Source organism: Vulpes lagopus, chromosome 12 (assembly GCF_018345385.1).
Source record: "Vulpes lagopus strain Blue_001 chromosome 12, ASM1834538v1, whole genome shotgun sequence".
Lineage (NCBI taxonomy): Eukaryota > Metazoa > Chordata > Mammalia > Carnivora > Canidae > Vulpes > Vulpes lagopus.
The window spans coordinates 54328864-54351328 of record NC_054835.1 but is presented as its reverse complement, the minus strand read 5'-3'; the positions used below and the strand labels follow the sequence as shown (position 1 = coordinate 54351328).

The 22465-nt window shown below is 45.3% G+C and overlaps 2 protein-coding genes and 1 pseudogene across 2 annotated transcripts; 2 read left to right on the top strand and 1 right to left on the bottom strand.

The window, feature by feature from the left end:
- Positions 1 to 2798: 2798 nt before the first annotated feature.
- Positions 2799 to 7874, top strand: LOC121473651 (CMRF35-like molecule 5). The gene is made up of 3 exons (XM_041726217.1): positions 2799 to 2919; positions 4042 to 4371; positions 6369 to 7874. The coding sequence occupies exons 1-3, from the start codon at positions 2880 to 2882 to the stop codon at positions 6554 to 6556; spliced, it is 558 nt and encodes a 185-aa protein (XP_041582151.1). The 5' UTR covers positions 2799 to 2879; the 3' UTR covers positions 6557 to 7874.
- A 4540-nt stretch (positions 7875 to 12414) lies between these two features.
- LOC121474275 (protein CD300H-like) lies at positions 12415 to 16708 on the top strand. The gene is made up of 3 exons (XM_041727259.1): positions 12415 to 12550; positions 15325 to 15682; positions 16484 to 16708. The coding sequence occupies exons 1-3, from the start codon at positions 12511 to 12513 to the stop codon at positions 16638 to 16640; spliced, it is 555 nt and encodes a 184-aa protein (XP_041583193.1). The 5' UTR covers positions 12415 to 12510; the 3' UTR covers positions 16641 to 16708.
- A 3153-nt stretch (positions 16709 to 19861) lies between these two features.
- Positions 19862 to 21338, bottom strand: LOC121474020 (annotated as a pseudogene).
- Positions 21339 to 22465: the final 1127 nt, after the last annotated feature.

Genomic DNA, 22465 nt, shown 5'->3' with positions numbered 1-22465 from the left:
AGTGGGTGCTCCCTCAGGGGCTCTGGTCAGGTGCACACAGCTGGGGTACGAGTCTCGGTGGTCTAGGGTGCGTTTCTCCAGGGGCTTCTGCTTGTCCATCCCCCCAAACATCGCCTCCCAGCTTTCAGAGCCTCCACTCCATCCCTTCCTGGTCCTTTGCCTGGGAAGCTTTGCAAGCTGAGGCTTTTCTCTCCCCAGTCTGCTGTGTACTTCCTGTGGTTGGGTTTGTTTCCAGGGCCAAGCAGAGAGAGGACAAAGAGAGAGAAGATGCAGTGATAGTCATCCGTTCCCCCGCCCACCTAACCCCCGAGGTCTGGGAACCCTGGAGGTTCCCCCAGGTCTGGGACCAGCTCTGGGACCCTAGCTCTGTAGGGCAGCAAGGACTCTCCTGAGTTGCCTGGCGGCTGCAGGTGGAATTGTAGCTTCTGTCCAGAGGCTTGTTGGGACCTGGTGGGAGGGAAAGAAAACACAACCGAGAAAAGTCCTGGAATTGGACCTCCCTCTTCACTGAGGTCATCTTTTTTCTGTGCATCCTGAGCTCTTAGGGTCCCTGCTGAGCATACACTTTCAGGATATGAGCTGCATGGTTCACGCTCAGGCAGGAGGATAAGGAAGGAAACATAAACAGAGAACTCACAGCGGTGTTGCTCCTGTACTTGGTCTGGTTCCTTTCTCCAGTCTCCTGCTGAGGTTCATTTTGCCGACTGCTCAGATGGCTGCTCCACGTACCCTGTCTGGGTTCTTAGCTGTAGTCGGGGGAGAGGTCTGTGGCGTATGAGACTCATCTCACCCAAACTGGAAGCCTGCAGCACAGATTTGCAAGAGCAGATCTGGGAACTGGGACAATGGCCAACAATACAGAAATAGTTACTTATGCTACATTCACATAATGAAACACCAAGGCTTCCAGTTAAAGGATTAAGTGAGCACAGGTGTAATAGCTCGGAGAGAATTCACAGTAAAATTTAAATCCTTGGTATTGGAGTATAAAATACACACAGAAAGTGCACACATCAGAAGTGCACAGCTCAATACATTTGCACAAAGAAACACACCTATGAACCAGCACCTAGATCAAGAAAGAAACATTCCCATCCTCAGGGAGATTCTCTAACTTCATAAAATATGTGGGGAATCCAAGGCAGCTAGAGAGGATGCTGGGGGCCACCTTCAGTCCTCTTCCTTCTGGAATGTAGAAGACCATTCTTTCCTCTACAAAGAAGGCACAAGCTGTAGGTCTAGAAGGCATGGGAGGCTCAAAGAACTTGGCACACTGCGACACCCCTGTTTCACACTCTGCGTTGTCCCCACATACTCAGAGCCCCAGTCAGCTATGTTCTGGCTCATTCTCCATCACGTTCAGGCGACCAACAATGATCAGTCATTTGAGGCACGTGGGGAGAAGGACCGGACCAGAGCAGACCAAACCAACACATGACCACAGAGTGAGGAGAGTTTCAAAAACTTCAGCAAGCAGAGAACAAAAAAAAAAAAAAAAAAAGGAGTTCTTGAGATGAAAATATAATTCCTAAACTAAATATTTCATGCAAACATTGGAAGAAAAGTAAAAACACAAAACCAAACAAATCCTCTCAAGAGGTAGAACTAACCTCACACATGTAGATAACATAAAAGAAAAAAGGAGAGAAAAAAAGGAGCCACTCAGGGGTGCCTGGGTGGCTCAGGTAATGATCCCGGGGTCCTGGGACAAACCCCTGCATTGGGCTTCCTGCTCGGCAGGGAGTCTACTTCTTCCTCTCCCTCTGCCACTCGCCATGCTTGTTTTCTCTCTTTCTCTGTCAAATAAATAAAATGTTCTTTAAAAAGAGAATTGAGGGACGTCTGGGTCACTCAGCAGTGAGCGTCTGCATTTGGCTCAAGGGGTAATCCCAGGGTCTTGGGATCAAGTCCTGCATCGGGCTCTCCACGGGAAGCCTGCTTCTCCCTCCGCCTGTGTCTCTGCCTCTCTCTGTGTGTCTCTCATGAATAAATAAATAAAATCTTAAAAAGAGAGAGAGAGAGAAAGAGAGAGAGAGAGAGAGAGAGAATTGACTCAGGGAGGAGAGGGAAAGGGAACAGAGGACAGAGGAGGAGAGGACATGTGAAGGAAGAGGGGAGCCCTGTGGGAAAGTCACTTACAAGGGCATTTGCATAAGTGGTTTAGGGCTGGGAAATGGGGTTTGTCCACAGCCAGGGGAAATACACCAACACATGGCAGAGGAAGCATGGAGGGCACAATGAAGCTGATGGGAAATGGTCGCTTTTCCTTCCTTAAAATTTCCCCAAGGCACCTCTGCCCCCAGAGGGACTCAGGACCTCAAGGAGAAGCCTGAGTGGGTCAGGCTCAGGGCTGGCCCAGGGTCCAGGGCAGGAGGGGTGGCCTGGGATGCCCTGAGGTGAGCTGCCTGAAAAGAGGGTTAGGATGGGGCTGTTTGTCCAGCAAGGCTGGATGTGAACCCTGAGCACCACATTCCTCCCCATGCGCAAACTCAATGTGTCTCCATTACTTCCTTGGACCAACACTCTGAGGGTCTAGTGTCTCTGCCTTGCTGCACTGTGTGCCTTGGTTTGCTGGCAGCAGGCTTCCCAGCTCCCCAGGCACACTGGCAAGTGGCACTCTGGCCAGTGTGACACTTTGCTTCCCCAAAGCATCAAAGGCATATCATCACATCAGCCACAGGCTCTCAAGGATGGCACTGCCTTTCTCCTAATTGTTGAAATTAGGAACTAACTGAAGAAAAACTTAAGGGAAGTAGATGAGAGGAAGAAAAGACTAATTTAGAAAAGCAGAATGCATTTTGCCTCTGAGCTCAGTTCCAGTCCCTGGAGAGCACTGGGCATTAGCTGAGCACCAGGGACACAAGCCAGGCAAACAGGACATGTGGCTGCTCCCAGTTCTCCTACTTTTCCTTGTCCAAGGTGAGTTGGGCAGGAGCTTCAGGACGGAGCACCTTCAGGGCTGGGGTAAGACACAAACAGGGTCTGTCCCAGGGGGAAATGGCAGAGCCTTTCACTCATCCAGACACTTCTATAAAAAAAATTTAATTATTGTTAACTGGCAGGTACTAAGTTAGGTGTTGAGGAAAGAAAATAAAAATGAATGACACAAACAGTGTCCAGTTTCTGGTGCTCTGTTCATCAGCCATGGCTGATTAATCACTAGACAGATGATGGATGGATGCAGGGATGGCTGGATGGCTGGATGGGTGGATGATAAGCAGGTGCATACAGGCACACATATATACACACATATACACATACACAAATGCATGAATTCCTAAGAAAATTTAAAGGAAACCAGAAGCTCAAGTTCCAGCTGATACCCACTCAGTTAAGATGAGGTTCAGACACCTGGATCATTTAAAGGCCTGCACAACTGCTCTTGACTTGGAGCTAGAGCCGAGATCCTCTCTGCTGAAGAGCTCGGTTACAGGGAGGAAGACAGGCAGCAAATCCTGGGGTGACAGGCTCTCTGGAGAGGTGCTCAACCCCACACCCCAGGCTGCCTGAAGCTCTGCTCTGGATGAGCCAAAGACCAAACCCTCATCCAGTGTCATAAGTGCAGCAACGGAGACAGGGACAAAGTGCTTTGATGGCACCGGGATGATCCAGTTGGCTGCAGAAGCGGAGACACCGTAGAAGAGACCTTGTTTGATCTGAGCCTTGTGGGATGATTATAAGGGCTTGATTCCTTCAAGCAGAGGAGAGAACATTCCAGGTGAGGCATCAGCTTGTGCAGAGGTATGGAGACAGAGAAGAGCAAAATGTGTAGGTAAAATAACAAGCAATCACCTGTGTGTATGTGCGCAAGTTTGTTGTGTGAATGTGTATGTTTAGTTCTGTGCCGCACATGGATTCAGGGAGTGAGGTATTTTAGGTGAGTGGGGGTTAGCGTGTCGTGGATGAGTGGGGAGGGGACCCCATTGTCTCACCAGCTCTGGGATTCAGAAATACACCTGAGGCAGTGCCAGGCATCCCAGCAGTGCTCAGGATAGCCTCGGGCTCAAGGGAGGAAATGAGTGTTGGGTTTCTGTTTTCTAGTCCAGTTCTCCATCAATGAGGAAAATTTAATGAGAGGCACAGAGGGGAAAGCACTGGTGGTGTACTGCAAGTACCCCTCAGGACTGGAATCCAGTGTGAAGTTGTGGTGCCGCGGAAAGAACTGGGAATCATGCAGAACCCTTGTAAAAACCACTGGGTCAGAGCAACTGGTGAGGAAGGGTCGAATGTCCATCCAGGATGATCACAGCCAACGCACAATCACCATGACCATGGAGGAGCTGCAGAGGGAGGACGCAGACACCTACTGGTGTGGGATTGAGAAAACAGACCAAACAAAAAGTTACCAATTAATTGTGATTGCCAAACCAGGTAGGTATTAATCCCCTCCTGTGCTCTGGGGCCCTGGTACCCAGTTGAGAAGGAGCCAGGACTGTTCCTCTCTCTTCCCTGATGGATGGAGAGGAGTCTCTAAACTTGCCTGAGTTTGTGTGTGCTCGTGTGTGTGTGTGTGTGTGTGTGCGCGCACTTGTGCGAGTGTGTATGGGGGGGCACTATGAGTCTAGGAAAGATGGATGAAAGAGCGAGCCCTCACATCTCTGCACATCTCCATCTGCTCTCCTAGAGGGAGCATTGAAGGACAGACTCGGCTAAGTCATGCTTGTCCAAGGAAGGCAGCTTCTCCTTTCCTGGTCACATCCAACCTCAGCCCAGCCCCAGGCTGAGCGGGGGCCTTGTGAGGCAGACAGGGAGGAGTGGGGTACTAGAAAGCCATGATCCTCCATCTCTTAGATGCTCTTATGGCTGCTGTCCTGTCCTCCAGGACAAGATCAAGCCTTTCTGGGCATGTGTTTCTCTGCACAGTGCAGTGCCTGAGTCTATTGCCCACAGAGATCAAGTGATGGTCTCAGTTTCAGCCCATGGACCAAAGAGACCTTCTATGGGACCCAGAGACCCCAATTCCTGCCAATGCCTTCCTGGACTTCTGATGCCCACGTGTCCCTGCTCTTTCTGTAGTTTGGGGCCAGGACTCATAGCGGCTCTTCCTACCCCCTCTTCCATACCCAGTCTGAGAGGGAAGACGCCCAGCACAGTGGGGGAGCTGTGGTTGATTCCTGAAGGTTTCTTCATCAAAGGGCTATTAAATCCATCCAATAATTTTGTCTGCGTCTATGAGATGATCATATGATTTTTCTCCTTGACTCTGTTAATGTAGAATATTATACTGATTTTCTCATGTTCAAACAATTTTGCATTCTTGGGATAAACCCAACTTGGTGATGATGTATTTTCTTGCCTTTATATCCTTAGATCCAGCTTGCTGATTTTTTGTAGCATACTTTGGCATTTATATTCATGGATGATTTCTGCCTATAAAATTTCTTTTTTGCGCTGCCCCCCTGTCAGGTTTGGACATCAAGAGTATCCTAGTCTCATTAAATGGATTTGGGATTGCATCTCCTTTTCCTATGTCCTGGAATTTTTTGTGTAAGATAGACATTCTTTCTTTCTTAAATGTTCAGCAGGTATCTCTGTTAAAGTTCTATGGGTCTGGAGGTTTCTCTTGGAGAGGTTTTATTTTATTAATCAATTCATTCATTCACTCATTTACCTTAAGTAAGCTCTACACTCAACGAGGGCTGGAACTCTTAATCCTCAGATCAAGAGTCTCGTGCTCTGCTGACTGAGCCAGCCAGGCACCCATTGGAGAGGTTTTTAATAATGGATATGATTCTTATAAATATGTAAAGATGATTTAAAAATTTAAGATGAAAAAAATGTAAGATGATTCAAGTAGTCTATTTCTTTTTGTGCTAATTTTAGCACATTTATCATTTTTGCCAGAAATTTTATTACATCTAAAGTTTCTAATTTATTGGCATAAACTTATTTAAATTTTTTTTAAATTTTTTTAAAATTTTTATTTATTTATGATAGTCACAGAGAGAGAGAGAGAGAGAGAGGCAGAGACACAGGCAGAGGGAGAAGCAGGCTCCATGCACCGGGAGCCCGACGTGGGATTCGATCCCGGGTCTCCAGGATCGCGCCCTGGGCCAAAGGCAGGCGCCAAACCGCTGCGCCACCCAGGGATCCCGCATAAACTTATTTAGATATCCTTTTATTATTCTATCCTCTTCTTAGCTAACCTTCTTTTAATATGTTCCGGTATTGTGTGATGTACCTGTTTTCATTCCTGATATTGATTATTCAGATCACTACTTTCAAATCATAAGTATCTTGCTAGGGCTTTGTTTTGTTTAAAAAACAATAGTACACTTTTTTGGTCTTCTCTATTTTATATTTCTTTTCTACTTCATTAATTTTTTTCTTTTCTTTGTTCTTTCCTCCCTTCTACTTTCATCTGCAAGTGACTGTGCAGTGTCACTATGGTCCACAGTGGGAGACCTTCGTGAAGTCATGGTGTCAAGATGCTGATTTGAATAGTTGCAACATCCTTGTTGAAACCACTAGACCACAGTTGAAGAATATTGTGTCATTCAACCAGGAAAAGCACAGCTTCTCCATGACCATCTTGCGCGAGTATAAGAACTTATAAGTATAAGAACCTATGAGAAAAATTAGCTGTTATTTTTCTGAAGTACTGCCCAGGTACTTCACAGTATGGCAGTCTTGCTCACGCTGCAAATCTGAAATGTTAGGTAAGGACCCAAGCTTAGAATTCCTTCATTATTTCCCACTTTGCTCTTCCTGGGGCATGTTTCAAAATAACCACTTGAAGTTGAGCCCATGAAAAATTAGTGACCTCTGTCCCAACCATTCCAACCACCCTGTAAATAACAGGTGCTACCACCCTTCTCTTGGTCTCCTGTTTGCTCTTGGTCTGGGATGGAGGACTGCCCTTCCCTGGGCTCATTGGGTGCCTCTCCCCTAGATCTATAAACAATAAACTTTATGACTTTCTTTCCTTTGTGTGGGTTTATTGAAGCTGTGCCTTCTATTAAAATGACTCTGGGAGTTTCATGGCCCCAGAATCATTTTTGGCTATTGAGGGAGTTCCCTGCCCACCCATGTGGGTGGCTTGTGCCTCCTCATTCAGCAGGCCGTGATGTGCATATTCTTAATTCAGCACACCAGCTCCAGCTTCTCAATACACAATGGAGGAACTCAGGCAAGTGAATGCAGACACATCCTTATGTGGGATTAGGAGACCAGAGCTGGTCGTGGGTCCCAGTTAACCTGACCATTGGCCCAGGGAAGCACTCTTCTCTTATGTACCATGTGGCATCTCCTCAGCAAGAGGGAGATGGTAAAAAACTGGGGGGATATACCAACTTTTATATTTATTTACAGATTTTTAGAAAGAGAAATTTTTAAAGTTCGCAAATTGTAGAGTAAAAAAATGTGTTCTGAATTCTACCCTAGGCCCCTACACAAAGGTAAGAACTGTAACCTGTGTGTGTGTGTGTGTGTGTGTGTGTGTGTGTGTGTCCTTTGGAGAAATTCTGTGCACCTGAAGTAGATATATGTGAATATATTTCCTCCCTCAATGAAAAATGTCACATATTGTTTTATTGCTTGCCTATTTTTACTGAATGTATTTTGAAATTCATTATGTTAGTATCTATAGTATTTTGTTTTTAATGGCTTCACAACATATTGACATATCATGATTTGTTCAAATTTTTCACTCCTGATTGGTAAGTCAGTTGTTTGGGGTTTTTTGCAACTACATGCAGCTGTGTAACAAATCTGTTGTGTTTGTAGCTTGATACCCATTTATGGCTACACCTGTCTGGTACATCACTATAAAAAAAAATAGCTGTGTTACTGATCAGTGCATTGTTCCAGTTTTGATGGATATTATCAAAGAGGTTGTAAACATTTCTACCCTTGTCTGAATGTGTTAATAAACAGTCAGCCCTCAAACCCAGCATTGGATGTTGTCATTTTTTTGTCTTTACACTCTGATTGGCACACTTGACATGTTGACTGCACATGGCCTGGGCCCCCAGGCAGAGGAGAATGCTGTAGGGGATAGGGGTGAAGGACAGTTGGCAGAAGGAGTAGTGATAGACACCAAGCAGAAAGCCACCAGGTAGGTGATGCTGGGTGGGCCGAGAACCAACAGGACACCCGCCCTTGGGGTTGGGGGTGAGATTCCAGGCCAAAGCCTGCTCCAGCTTGCAGAGCCTCCTAGCTACCTCCCTCCCCACACTAGTCTTTGGCAAATACCAACTTTTATTCAAAAGAGGAGTAGCACCTTCAAAAGCTTGCAGGTAAAAAAAAAAAAAAGAATACTAGCACGAAGCAAATAAAGAGCATATACTATGAGAGGAAATGTCTAAAGAACCATAGAAAAATCAGCTCATATGAAAAATTCTAGTCAATCTCAAGGAAACGATAGACAATGGGATGAATCTTTAGAAATGTAAAGACAGTGCAGTACAAAATAGAGAAATGAGAAGCAAGCAGGCTGACCTGAGAAAGACAAGGAGCAGAGGAAAAAGATACATCATTGCCAGGAAGAAACAGTGAGGGGAATGAACACAAAACCCAATGATAAATGTGCTTGCAAATGCACCGACATGGTTTCTTTTGGAAATTTCATGAAGAAACGTTTAAATAAACAGAATATACAAAATGTGGAGAGACAGATGTAGGTACAGGACACAAAGAGGTGATGGCACAAATGTTTGCTGGCTATTTCCTTAGAGGAGAAAAGAGAAGCCAAAAGTAAAACACAACTGAATTGGATTAGAAACTAGAGATAAGGGGATCTTTCAGGCTGAAATTGAGAGTTCACATGGTGAAAGGACTGTACAGATGATCCACACCCAGGATATTATGAAGTTACAGAACCTCTAGGATAAAGACAGAATCGAATGGCTGGTATCAGGAATAATGACCCAATCAGAAGATCATACCAGAAGGAGCATGTTGTGTGAGACAGAAGTAGGCTAGCCTCAGACGTGATAACCACACCCCATCCCAGAAGACGGTGAAGGAAAAGCTAAATGATCTGCGGAATTGCTGAGCAATTCTCATCTACGGAGCAAATGAGAGAATATTCTGGGAATATTCTGACAACAAACAGTCTGAGGCATGCAAGGTCTTATGAAATACAGCACCCATGAGCCCTTTAAAAATAGAAAATCCACATCATGATAAAATTTTGCCAACAGAGGGAAGTTAAATAGTGAAAAAAGAGAAGTCGTGGTCAGCAATTAATATATTTCAAATTAGAAAAACCCCTAAGAAACACTGGGAGCCTTTCCCCTAAGATCAGGAACATGACAGGGATGTCCACTCTCACCATTGCTATTCAACATAGTACTAGAAGTCCTAGCCTCAGAAATCAGGCAATAAAAAGAAATAAAAGGCATTCAAATTGGCAAAGAAGTCAAACTCTTCCTCCTTGAAGGTGACATGATACTGTACATAGAACACCTAAAAAACTCCACCCCAAGATTGCTAGAACTCATACAGCAATTCGGCAGTGTGACAGGATACAAATTCAATGCCCAGAAATCAGTGGCATTTCTATACACTAACAATGAGACTGAAGAAAGAGAAATTAAGGAGTCAATCCCATTTACAATTTCACCCAAAAGCATAAGATACCTAGGAATAAACCTAACCAAAGAGGTAAAGAATCTATACCCTAAAAACTACAGAACACTTCTGAAAGAAATTGAGGAAGACACAAGGAGGTGGAAAAACATTCCATGCTCATGGATTGGCAGAATTAATATTGTGAAAATGTCTATGCTACCCAGGGCAATTTACACGTTTAATGCAATCTGTATCAAAATACCATGGACTTTCTTCAGAGAGTTAGAACAAATAATCTTAAGATTTGTGTGGAATCAGAAAAGACCCTGCGTAGCCAGGGGAATATTGAAAAAGAAAACCAGAGCCAGGGACATCACAATGCCAGATTTCAGGTTGTACTACAAAGCTGTGATCATCAAGACAGTGTGGTACTGGCACAACAACAGACACATAGATCAATGGAACAGAATAGAGAACCCAGAAGTGGACCCTCAACTCTATGGTCAACTAATAGTCGACAAAGCAGGAAAGACTATCCACTGGAAAAAGGACAGTCTCTTCAATAAATGGTGCTGGGAAAATTGGACAGCCACGTGCAGGAGAATGAAACTAGACCATTCTCTTACACCATACACAAAGATAAACTCAAAATGGATGAAAGATCTAAATGTGAGACAAGAATACATCAAAATCCTAGAGGAGAATACAGGCAACACCCTTTTTGAACTTGGCCACAGCAACTTCTTGCAAGATACATCCATGAAGGCAAGGGAAACAAAACCAAAAATGAATTGTTGGGACTTAATCAAGATAAAAAGCTTCTGGGATCCCTGGGTGGCGCAGCGGTTTGGCGCCTGCCTTTGGCCCAGGGCGCGATCCTGGAGACCCGGGATCGAATCCCACATCAGGCTCCCAGTGCATGGAGCCTGCTTCTCCCTCCGCCTGTGTCTCTGCCTCTCTCTCTCTCTCTGTGACTATCATAAATAAATAAAAATTAAAAAAAAAAAGATGAAAAGCTTCTGCACAGCAAAAGAAACAGTCAACAAAACTAAGACAACCTACAGAATGGGAGAGAAGATGTGTGCAAATCACATGTCAGATAAAGGGCTAGTATCCAAGATCTATAAAGAACTTATTAAACTCAACAGCAAAGAAACAAACAATCCAATCATGAAATGGGCAAAAGACATGGACAGAAATCTCACAGAGGAAGACATAGACATGGTCAACAAGCATATGAGAAAATGCTCCGCATCACTTGCCATCAGGGAAATTCAAATCAAAACCACAATGAGATCCCACCTCACACCAGTGAGAATGGGGAAAATTAACAAGACAGGAAACAACACATGTTGGAGACGATGTGGAGAAAGGGGAACCCTCTTACACTGTTGGTGGAAATGGAAACTGGCGCAGCCACTCTGGAAAACTGTGTGGAGGTCCCTAAAAGAGTTAAAAATAGACCTGCTCTAGGACCTAGCAGTTGCACTGCTGGGGATTTACCCCAAAGATACAGATGCAGTGAAATGCCGGGACACCTGCACCCCGATGTTTCTAGCAGCAATGTCCACAATAGCCAAACTGTGGAAGGAGCCTCGGTGTCCATCGAAAGATGATGGATGAAGAAGCTGTTGTCTATGCATACAATGGAATATTCCTCAGCCATTAGAAACGACAAATACCCACCATTTGCTTCGACGTGGATGGAACTGGAGGGTATTATGCTGAGTGAAATAAGTCAATCAGAGAAGGACAAACATATGGTCTCAGCTATTTGGGAAATATTAAAAATAGTGAAAGGGAATAAAGGAGAAAGGAGAGAAAATGAGTGAGAAATATCAGTGAGGGAGACAGAACATGAGAGACTCTTAAGTCTGAGAAATGAACAAGGGGTGGTGGAAAGGGAGGTGGGCTGGGGGCTGGGGTGACTGGGTGACGGGCACTAAGGGGGGCACTTGACGGGATGAGCACTGGGTGTTATGTTATATGTTGGCAAATTGAACTCCAATAAAGAAATATACAAAAAAAAAGGAACAACCCCTAAGCAATGATGGGAAATATTACAGAAGAGATTATAAATATCGTAGGTGCAAAGAACACGATGCTGACAAAATCAAGACTGGGAAGAGAAAGGAGGACAAAAGGTGAGATGCAAAATCTTTATCTTTTAAGGCATCGAGTCAATGGACAATTTGTGTTATGAAACATAAGATGATAATATAGGGGCTTGGTGTCCAGGCAAAGTGTGGAGGGAGTCTCAGTGAGGGATAGCTGGGCATGGGGGTCAGGGTCCAAGCAGGGTGAGAAAGCCCTTGCCTCCAAGGCTCAGTCCACGCTGGGGTGGCAGGACCCAAGAAGGTTTGGAAGGGAATCCACATGGGGGATGGCTCAGGCCCCCCTCAGAAGGGCTTAATTTAGTGCTCCTTTGTCAACATCTGGAAATCATTGATAATTCTGGGACAAAGGCATTTTCATTTTGCACTGGACCCTGCAAATAGCAGCTGGTCTTGTCCAGAGAAGGCTTTGTCATGCCTGTTCTGCTCAGGACCACTCATGCCAGCCATGCCAGCCACAGAACATTTGCTATTCAGAGATGGGAGGCAGAGTGGAGGCTTGCTGGGAAAAGCTAGCTGGAAGTCAGCTGTGACCACTCAGCTGCATGGAAGATGGGTGTGTCAGCTACAGGTGAAGTCACAGTGAGGGCATCCTCTTCATGGGAAACAGAAAAAAGAACTGTGCATTGAGATGTGTTTCTGAGGATGAACTTTAGCGAATCCTCAGCTGACCACATGATGCCCTGAGCCCCTCGCTTCCCCCATTTTCTGAGCAACTCTGAGAACAGAACCAAGAGGCTGAAGAAGGAAGCAGAGAAATGCCAAGAAAAGCAGAAGAGGGAGACAAGTTGAGCTGCCCCTGGGTGAGCTGCCCCTGGGTGAGAAAAGCAGAAGAGGGAGACAAGTTGAGCTGCAGCTGGAGAGACAGCAGAAGGACAGGACCATGTGGCTGCCATCAGCTCTGCTGCTCCTCTGCGTCCCAGGTGAGCGGGGCTGGGCAGGTCAGGGTGACAATGGTGTGGGGCAAGGCTGATGATGGGAAGGGAAGAGATGAGGATACAAGCTAAGAGGGGAGGAGGTGAGCATGGAGAATCCTTGCCCAGGCGAACAGGAGGAGGAGTTAATGGTAAGATGCTTCCACAGGGGAGTGTGTTCTGAGCCCTACAGAACTTGACCACTTGGAATCATCATTGCCACCGTTTTTGAAACTCAGGAATACTGTCTTATGCACCAGCCCAGTGGGAGGGGGGCAGACAGCTGATCCTATAGTGGCTAACCACTATACTACCTGGCTTTCTCTGTAATCTAATCCAATTTTTATCACAATCCTATAAAAATAAGAGACCAAGATGCAGAGAGATGCAAATTCTTTACTATAGATCAGTTCATAAAAGGCAGCCAAGGTTCAAGGAGAAATACGTTTATTTCCAAGGTCATTGCTCTTCTTCTAATACTTCTTTCCAAGGTCATCACTTTTTATTATTTTTTTTAATAATGCAATGGTCACTTACTAGAGAAGCCTCCTTGTGAATAAACATTTATATGTCCCAGGGACCGACAACCACCCTGCCACCATGGGGGCCCTTTGCCTCTGACAGGTCTAGGCTGGCCCCAGGGGCCCTGTACTCCAAGCCCCTGTACACAGTGACAGTGACACTGCTGGAGACTTGTGGTCAGTCCTAGTCTGAGAGTTCCCATAAAACGGCTTCTCTCTTTTTGGTTTTGGAACACTGGAGGGAAAATGATTTATTATAAAAGGGGGGAAAAATCAAGACAACTCACCAGTTTGCTCTGGTCCTGTAAAAGCACAAATGTAGCAATTAGAATACAAAGTAAGCTGATGTCAGAGCCAACCTTCAGAGCCCAAGCAGGAAAAAATAATTTCCCTCACCCCCAGCTACATTAATCAAGGTGCACCAAAACCCTTAAAATATCACTTCCAAAGAAGGACACTAAAATTCAGAACATAAAGATACTCTGCATGATAAAGATGACTGAATAGACAAACACATTAGACCTTTAAAGGTTGAGCAACTTGAAAGAAGAGGCCAGGTAGGAACCCTGCCCTGAAGGTCCCCATACCCCGACTCAGGTGCCTCCACAGCCTGAGCCTGGGGCTGCAGCAATTGCCCAGAGAAGGTTCAGTGTTGTCACCCCCACTCATCCCAGCCCCCAGCCTGGGTCTGGAGGGCCTCACCCTGGGGCATTTTGCCTCCTTGAGTGTAGTTCCTTAACCTCCCCACTGTTGACATTGGGGCTGGATCATTCTGTGTCAAGGGGCTCCCTTGTGCCCTGTAGCATGTTTAGCAGCAGCACCCATTGGATGCCAGGAGCAACTCCCCACCTCAAGACAACCAAAAATGTCTTCAAACATTGCCAAATGTTTCCTGGTGGGCAACATCACCCCTGGTTGAGAGCCACTGCTTTGTAGATTATTGGTGGGAGAGGCAGACATCCTTGTGATGGAGAATATCGATCAGTGGGCCACTTGAGCTTGCTTGTTGGGAAATGCATTGAGAAAATGCAAGGTATTTAAAATGAAGAAGCAAAAAAATACAGAGTTTCTTCTAATTGTAGAACAAAAATAGCAAAAGCCTCAGTATCTATGGATGAAGACCCATATACTGCCTGGATAGGTGGATGGAAGGAGAGAAGAATGGATGGATGGGTGGAGAGATGGATAGATGGACAGACAAATGGAGGCTACGTTGGTAGAGTCCATGCACAATTCTTTTTCAGAAGTTTGCTCTTTTGCTCAAATTGTTTCCGAGTATCCATTTGCCCTCGGGGTTACCATCCTTCCTTGTTAAGAGCAGGTCAGACAAGAGCATGTCTTGGAGTAATGAGGACCCCTCAGGTGTCAGACCAGCATAGCTCCTTGGGCAGAAAGCACAGAGTTTAGGGGACTAGGTCCTGATTATTTAAAACTGGAGCTTCCAGGGTGACCGGAGGAGGGGGGACAATGCTAAAACTTTGGAGATGGCAGGAGAGCTAGAGATGAGGCCTAGGGCAAGCCATGGTCCCTAAAGAGGTTAAGTGATGGCAAGTGTTGCCACAGGATTCCGTCTCGGAAGGGAAATCCAGGTGTGGATGCCCTTAATTAAACCACAACGAACCCCTTCCTGATGGCTTCTTTTGTACCTCCTGGCCAATACCCAGGAGGGTGACCCAGACCTCTGAGCAGGTGGTTCCACCTATACAAGCGGGGGTTTATAAGCTTGGGGGCTACAGATAATCATTTGCGGAGGGGATGTAGCCAGAAGCTGAAGCCTTCATCTAGATTTCAGCACTTCATTTAGACTTCCTTGGTTCCCATGCTTGTTTCCTGTTTCCTGTTCCATCTGTCCATCCATACCTCCCTCCATCCATCCATCCATTCAGAGTATACTCAGTGGTGTTACTTCGTTCTTGATGATTGATGGGCACAGCTGTTTCCTCTCAGAACTGACACATCTGGAGACCCAGAACCTGTCTGAGGCCACCCAAAATCATCCTCTCCCCCTACATTCTGAGTTGGCTGAGCCCACACAGGCTGAGCATGACCTCTTGAGTCTCAGAATCCTGTACCAGGCATCTCCTCAGGTCTTCCCCTTGTGTCTGCCAACACCCTATACATTCCTGGTTCCTGAATCCTCCATCCTTCAGCCCCAGGGTAACTTCTGGGTTCCCCTGGTTTCAGGACCAGGGGACCTGACCTCCCCGAGGTCCTTTCAGCTCATGCTCTTCAGGTGAAGAAAATATTGATGGTATCTTTCAGGCTGTTCGTCTCTGAGTGGTCCCAGCACTGCGATGGGCACCGTTGGGGGATCCCTGAGTGTGCAGTGTCGGTATGAGGAGAAATACAAGACATTTACTAAATACTGGTGCCGACAACCATGCTTGTTCCTTTGGAACCAGATTGTGGCCACCACAGGGTCTGAGGAAGAGGTGAGGAGTGACCATGTGTCCATCGTGGACCATTCTGGGGACCTCACCTTCACTGTGACCTTGAAGAACCTCACTGCAGACGATGCGGGAAAATATAGGTGTGGGATTGCGACAATATTGCATGAAGAGGGACTCCTTGGCTTCCTGCCTGACCTCTTTTTCCAAGTTCAAGTGTTTGTTTCCCCCAGGTAAGATCCTCCCTTCTTTTCTTGGCTACCATTGAAAAAGGGATCTGAGCTAATCCCTCAGAGCATTTGAGGAAATCTCAACTCAGAAGAAAAGAACCAAGCCTAGGGTTTAGGCCTCAGAGACTCAAGACCAAGTGTGCTGTGTAGGTGTGACTGTGTGGGAAATGTGGGTGACGGGGGTGCGTGTGAGTATGAAAGAGCATGTGTGTGCATGCATGTGTGAGACAGTATGTGTGGGAGCCCAGGAGGGTAGAGGAGGGTGTGAGTATGACAAGTACTGGGGCCCAGGGGGTGAGGTGATTGGCCATGAGCTGAGCTTGGGGACGTCTCTCCTGGGGGTCGATATTGTTGAGCAGCTTAAACAGAAGAGTTACTCCCATGATCATATTGAAGGTGAGTCAAGACTGATTTGAGAGAGGAGTGCTTATAGGGGAGCATTTCATACTCAAAGTTGGGGCCAGCAGGAGCTGAGTTCCCATGAGTGTTGAGGGCTACAGATTCAGAAAGCTGTTTCTGGGAGCCAGAGTCTACTGGGTCCCCTCATCGCTCTTCCTCTCCATTCCTTACCACCTCATCTTCATGAGTCTGCTGTGTCCTGACACTCAAGATTGAGTCTTGAGCTGAAGGACAGGAGTCTGTGGCCCTCAGTGCAAGGCTGTGAAGCCCTGGTACCAACCAGCGTTGACATTGATGTTGACTTGTGAGACCACAGGACCTGAGCACAATGGCTGGGGGAGAGGCAGAGCCTGGGCTGTCCTGTCGAGGAGGAAACTCCTGTCAATCACCGTGTCCTTCCTACAGGTCCCTGCCTGGCCGTGTTCACTTCCTGCTCCTCATACTCGTGAAGGTGCCCCTGTTTCTGACTATGCTAAGTGCTGTCCTCTGGGTGAACAGGCCTCAGTGGGCAATTTGTGGGAAACAGAGTCGACCTGATGAAGACAATGATATCTTGTCCTGAAGATACCGCCCCTCAGACTAAAGAAGGAGGAACTTCTGGCCTCAAACCTTCTATCTCTTCTCACCTTATTGCCAAAGACTGGTATAAAAAAAAGTAATGAAATATATCACACACACAAGTGCACATAATGTAGATGTGCATGGTTCTTGGCTGGGGTGAACAGGGGAAGCACTTCATAGGACTCCTTACTTGCTAGCAGAGACCACCAAGAACAGCCTGGTTGGCTAAAAGGGTGCAAGGTGAGGGACTGCTTTTCAGTGACCTTGCCCTCCCAAGAACCCGCAGTGCATCCTCTCAATTCAACATCCTGTCCTTTCTCCATCCATTCACCAAATATTCATCAAAAGCCTATGGAGTGCCAGGCTTATTTCTAGGTGCTGGGGATAAAGCAGTCAACAAAACACAGCCTTTATATTCTAACGGGTGGTTTCAGGAAATAAAGAAACAAATATCAATTTATAAGGAGGATGATGAATAAGAGTGGATGAAAGTCCATAGGATGGGGTGACAGAAGACAGGGACGGCCTGTTGGGTGAGAGTCTCAGGCAGGGGAGGGAGGGAGCATGGAAGGTCTGAGCAAAGGCAAAGCTCAGGGCACTGGTGAATGTCCTGACCCAGACCAGTGGGGCAGGAATCTGGGGAGTCAGGTAGATGTTGATAGGCTAGGCAAGCTTTGAGGGGGCAGTCTTCTGAGTGGTGGAGATCTCCAGGAGAGGAGCTCCATAGGATCAGATGTGAAGATGACTCAAGGCATTCACTTGAGGATTGGTTCATAAACGAGATTTGACCTGTGAGAAATAAAAAACAGTCCCAACTTAAGCTGAGGTCCTGGGAGCATGGATGGCAGAAGGAAGGGTGGGGCTTAGGGTGAAGAATCTGTTTCTGGAAGCCAGGTCCTGCCTGGGCAAAACCTCTCTCTCCTCTCAATATCAGCCCATCTAATGTCCAAAGTCAGCTGCTGAGCTGAGGGCTTGGGGCTGAATATATCCAGATATCCACATCTGGCCCAAATGTGGGTTATTATGTCCACAAGGTCTTGGATCAGAGAGACAAGGGGGGAAGGAAGGAAGGACCTGGGTCCTCTTCTCAAAGAGGCAGCTCACTGTCTGTTACTGTGTCCCCTACAGGTCCCTAGCCAGCAAGGTCCACTTACTTCTCCTGGCCTTTCTGGAGGTGCCCTTACTCCTGACCATGCTCAGTGTTGTCCTTGGGGTGTCCTTCCTCCTTGTGAGGACACTCACCAAGAGAAACTTCAGCCCTTCATGCTTTTTGATATGCTGCCCAGACACACGGACCTTCAGATTAGAGAAGATAAGGTATACCACATCTTATTTACTCATTTTTCTGTTGATTGTTGATGGCTTTGGGTTTTGCCCATCTGGGGCTATTCCTCAGCCAGTGCTGCCATGAACATTTTTGCACAGGTCACCTAGTACATAAGTGAAATGACTTCACTAGGGTATATACTTAAGGATGGAATTGCTAGGTTTTAGGTTTGTGCGCACTCAACCACACTAGATAATACCAAATGACTTTCTAAACCCGTCATCTAGGATTGAGGGCTCCTATTGACCTGCCCCTCCGTGTGACTACTTGGTTTGTGACATTTTAATTTTCAGTTTTTGCCAACTTGAAATAGTTTCTTCATTTCACCATCCACAGAGTGGCCTTTGGCTCAGGGCATGATCCCGGGATCTGGGATCGGGTCTCGCATCAGCCAAGGTCAAAACGTAAGTAGTTTCAAGCAGGAAAGAGGCTAGTGCAGGATTTGAGGTCACTGAGAACAGACAAGAGGCACACAGGCTCAAGGGGTACAGCATTTACTTACAGCAGAGGAGAGAGAGAGGGATTCAGGTGGTACATTGGTCCCCCATGGCCAGCGCATCCACTCTGCAGCCAGTGTGGGGCATGGGTCTACATGTACCCCACTGGTCCTGAGGAACCCTGGCTCCTACTGGGATGTGGCTAAGGGTCACTGACTCATGCACTTCAGCAGAACAAAGGCGCTCTCAGTGAGCCTGAAAAAATATTCCCACAAAAGGTAATAAACCCAGCACAGCCTGTGTGGGTTGTTTTTCTCTCAGTGAGGAAATGTTCCAGGCCCCAGGCACATTCTATGTGCCCAAGTAAGAGTTAGGCAGGAGGTGGCCTTTCCCAAACTTCTTGTGGTTTTAATTTGAGCATCTCTGGCTGCCATAATGTTGAGGACCTTTTCACTTGCTATTCTGTTCAAGTTTTGCCCATCTTGCTTGGGTTTCTCTTTTCCTTCCTGAATGATAGGACTCATACTCTTGCTGGTGAAATTTTATCGATTATGCCTTTCAAATATGTGCTCACATAATTTGTGGCTTATCTTTTCACTCTAGAGTCTTTTCATAAATATACTACTTAACTTTAGTGTATCTGAATTCACCAAAATTATTATCTTTTTAATACTTCATTTATTCATGGAAGACACAGAGAGAGGCAGACATAGGCAGAGGGAAAAGAAGGCTCCCTGCAGGGAGCCCAATGTGGGACTTGATCTCAGGACTCTGGGATCATGACCTGAGTTGAAGGCAGATGCTCAACTACTGAGCCACTTGGGTTCCCAAATTCATCAAAATTATTATATTTGCTCTTTTATACCATATTTAAGAAAACCTTCTTATCACAAAGTTATAAAAATATCCTCCTATATTTTTTCTATGTAGTTTAAAATTTTGCAGTTCACATTAGGTCCTTGATCCATCTGGGATTGATTCTTTTTTGTGTGATGTGAAGTTGAAGCCACTTTCTTTTTCCCCATGTGAATAACCACATATTCCAACATATTTATTGCTTTTCCTTCTTTCCTCCTTTACCTGAGCTATATCAAGTATCCATGTAAAAACAGGTCTGTTTATGAGTGCTCTGTTCTATTTAATTAGGCTATACACTTTTTTTTCCCATTAAACTTTTGTTTTAATGGGTCTCAAAATTCTGTGACAGATTCTTGGTCAAGTTGTTTCCATTAAAAAGTACTAATTTTAAAAACTAATAACTTAAAACTGCCACACATGCACACACAAAAGCAAATAGTCCACAAAACATTCTCCTTTCCTTCTGAAGGTTTTACGATGCATTGTTATCATTAACCGGTCTTTTACTATTAAACTTAAATGGCCAATTGACACAAACAGTTATGAAACCATTCTTCCACCACTGATTAATACTGGGGTGGCAGGTATTGGGGATAATATTCATTTAGCCTTCTGAGCTTTCTGGGCAGACTTGGTGACTTTACCAGCTCCAGCTGCCTTCTTGTCCACTGCTTTGATGACACCCAAAGCAATCATCTGTCTCACGTCAAGAACAGCAAAATGGCCCAAAGGAGGATAGTCAGAGAATCTCTCAACACACATAGGTTTGTCAGGAACCATATCAACAATGACAGCATCCCCAGATTTCAAGAACTTGGAACCATCTTCCAGAATGACAATCTATCTTCTCCTTTAGCTCAGCAAACTTGCAAGCAATGTGAGCTGTGTGACAATCCAGCACAGGTCCATATCCAGCACTGATTTGGCCTGGATGGCTCAGGAAATCACTTGAGCCATGAAGCCAGCTGCTTCCATTAGTGGGTCATTTTTGCTGTCACCAGCCACATTGCCACAACAAACATCTTTGACAGATACATTCTTGACATTGAAGCCTACATTGTCCCAAGGAAGAGCCTCACTCAAAGCTTCATGGTGCATTTCAACAGACTTTACTTCAATTGTAACATTGATTGGAGTAAAGGTGACCACAATGCCAGGTTTAAAAACACCAGTCTCCACTCGGCCCACTGGGACAATACCAATACCACCAATTTTGTAGACGTCCTGCAGAGGCAGACGCAAGGACTTATCAGTTGGACGAGTTGGTGGCAGAATGCAATCCAGAGCTTCAAGCAGTGTAGTTCCACTGGCATTCCCATATCTATGGGTGACTTTCCATCCCTTGAACCAAGGCATGTTAGCACTTGGCTCCAGCATGTTGTCACCATTCCAACCAGAAATGGGCACAAATGCTACTGTGTCGGGGTTGTAGCCAATTTTCTTAATGTAGATGCTGACTTTCTTAACAATTTCCTTGTATCTCTTCTGACTGTAGGGTGGTTCAGTGGAATCCATTTTGTTAATACCAACAATTAGTTGTTTTACACCCAGTGTGTAAGCCAGAAGGGCATACTCATGGGTCTGCTCATTCTTGGAGATACCTGCTTCAAATTCACCAACACCACCAGCGACAATCAGGACAGCACAGTCAGCCTGAGATGTGCCTGTAATCATGTTTTTGATAAAGTCTGTGTCCTGGGGCGTCAATGATGGTCACATACTTGCTGGTCTCGAATTTCCACAGGGAGATATCAATGGTGATACCATGTTCATGGTCAGTTTACAGCTTATCCAAGACCCAGGCATACTTGAAGGAGCCTTTTCCCATCTCAGCAGGCTCCTTCTCAAATTTTTTGATAGTTCTTTTGTTTATCCCGCCACATTTGTAGATCAGATGGCCAGTAGTGGTAGACTTACCCGAATCTATGTGTTCAATGACGACAATGTTGATATGAGTCTTTTTCCTTTCCCATTTTGGTTTAGATTTAGCAGTGGTTTTCATGACACCTGTGTTCTGGCAGCAAACCCATTGTGAAAAAGCTAATTAGGCTACTTACTTATCTGTGTTCACTACCATAGTGTCCTAATAACATTAGCCATATAAAGTAGTTCCATATTGTTTCTCTCTTTAAAAACAAAACAAAACAAAAAACCTAGAAATAAGATTTTAAAAAATACAAAGAGAGAGTAATAGGGTTGAGAAACTCATAACATAATATCCAAAATGTCCAGGATCCAATAGAAATCACTCACTTTACCAAGAACCAGCCATCTATAGATTCAATGCAATCCCTATGAAGAAGATTCCAGTGATATTTTTTATAGTAGCAGGGGAAAAATTCTTAAAATTTATGTGGAGCCACAATAAACCCTGAATAGCCAAAACAATCCTGAGAAAAAAGAACAAAGCAAGAGGCATCATATTTCCTGATTTCAAGCTACATCATAAAGCGATAGTCAGCAATACAGTATGATACTGACATACAAACAAACAAACAGACCAGTGGAACAGAATGGAGAGCCCAGAAATAAACCCAAGTCTATATCTTCAACTAATATTTGACAAAGGAACCAAGAATACACAATGGGGGAAAAGGCAGTCTCTTTAACAAATGGTGCTGGGATAGACTGGATATTCACATGGAAAAGAATGAAACTGGGCTCCTTTTTTTACACCATTCACAAAAATTAACTCAAAATGGATTAAAGACTTCAGTGTAAGACCTGAAACCATGAAGCTCCTGGAAGAAAACAGGAATGAAGCTCCTTGACATGGGTCTTGGTGAGGATATTTTGGATATGACACCAAAAGCATAAGCAACAAAAGGAAAGAGAAACAAGTAGGACTACATCAAACTAAAATGCTTCTGCATAGCTAAAGAAACCATCAACAATGTGAGAAACAACCCATTGTTGGGAAAATATATTTGCAAACCATCTATCTCATAAGGGGTTAATATCGAAAATATACAAAGAACTCATACAGTTCAAGAGCCAAAATAATCTAACCTAAACAATGGGTAAAAGATCCGAATAGACAATTCTCTAAAAAAGATATATGAAGGGTCAAGAGACATGAAAAGATGCTCAGGATCACTAGTCATTAGGAAAATGCAAACACTTGTTAGATGGCCAACAGCAAAAAGGCAAGAGATAACCAATGCTGCCAATGGATGTGGGGAGAAAGGAACCCTTCCATGGTGG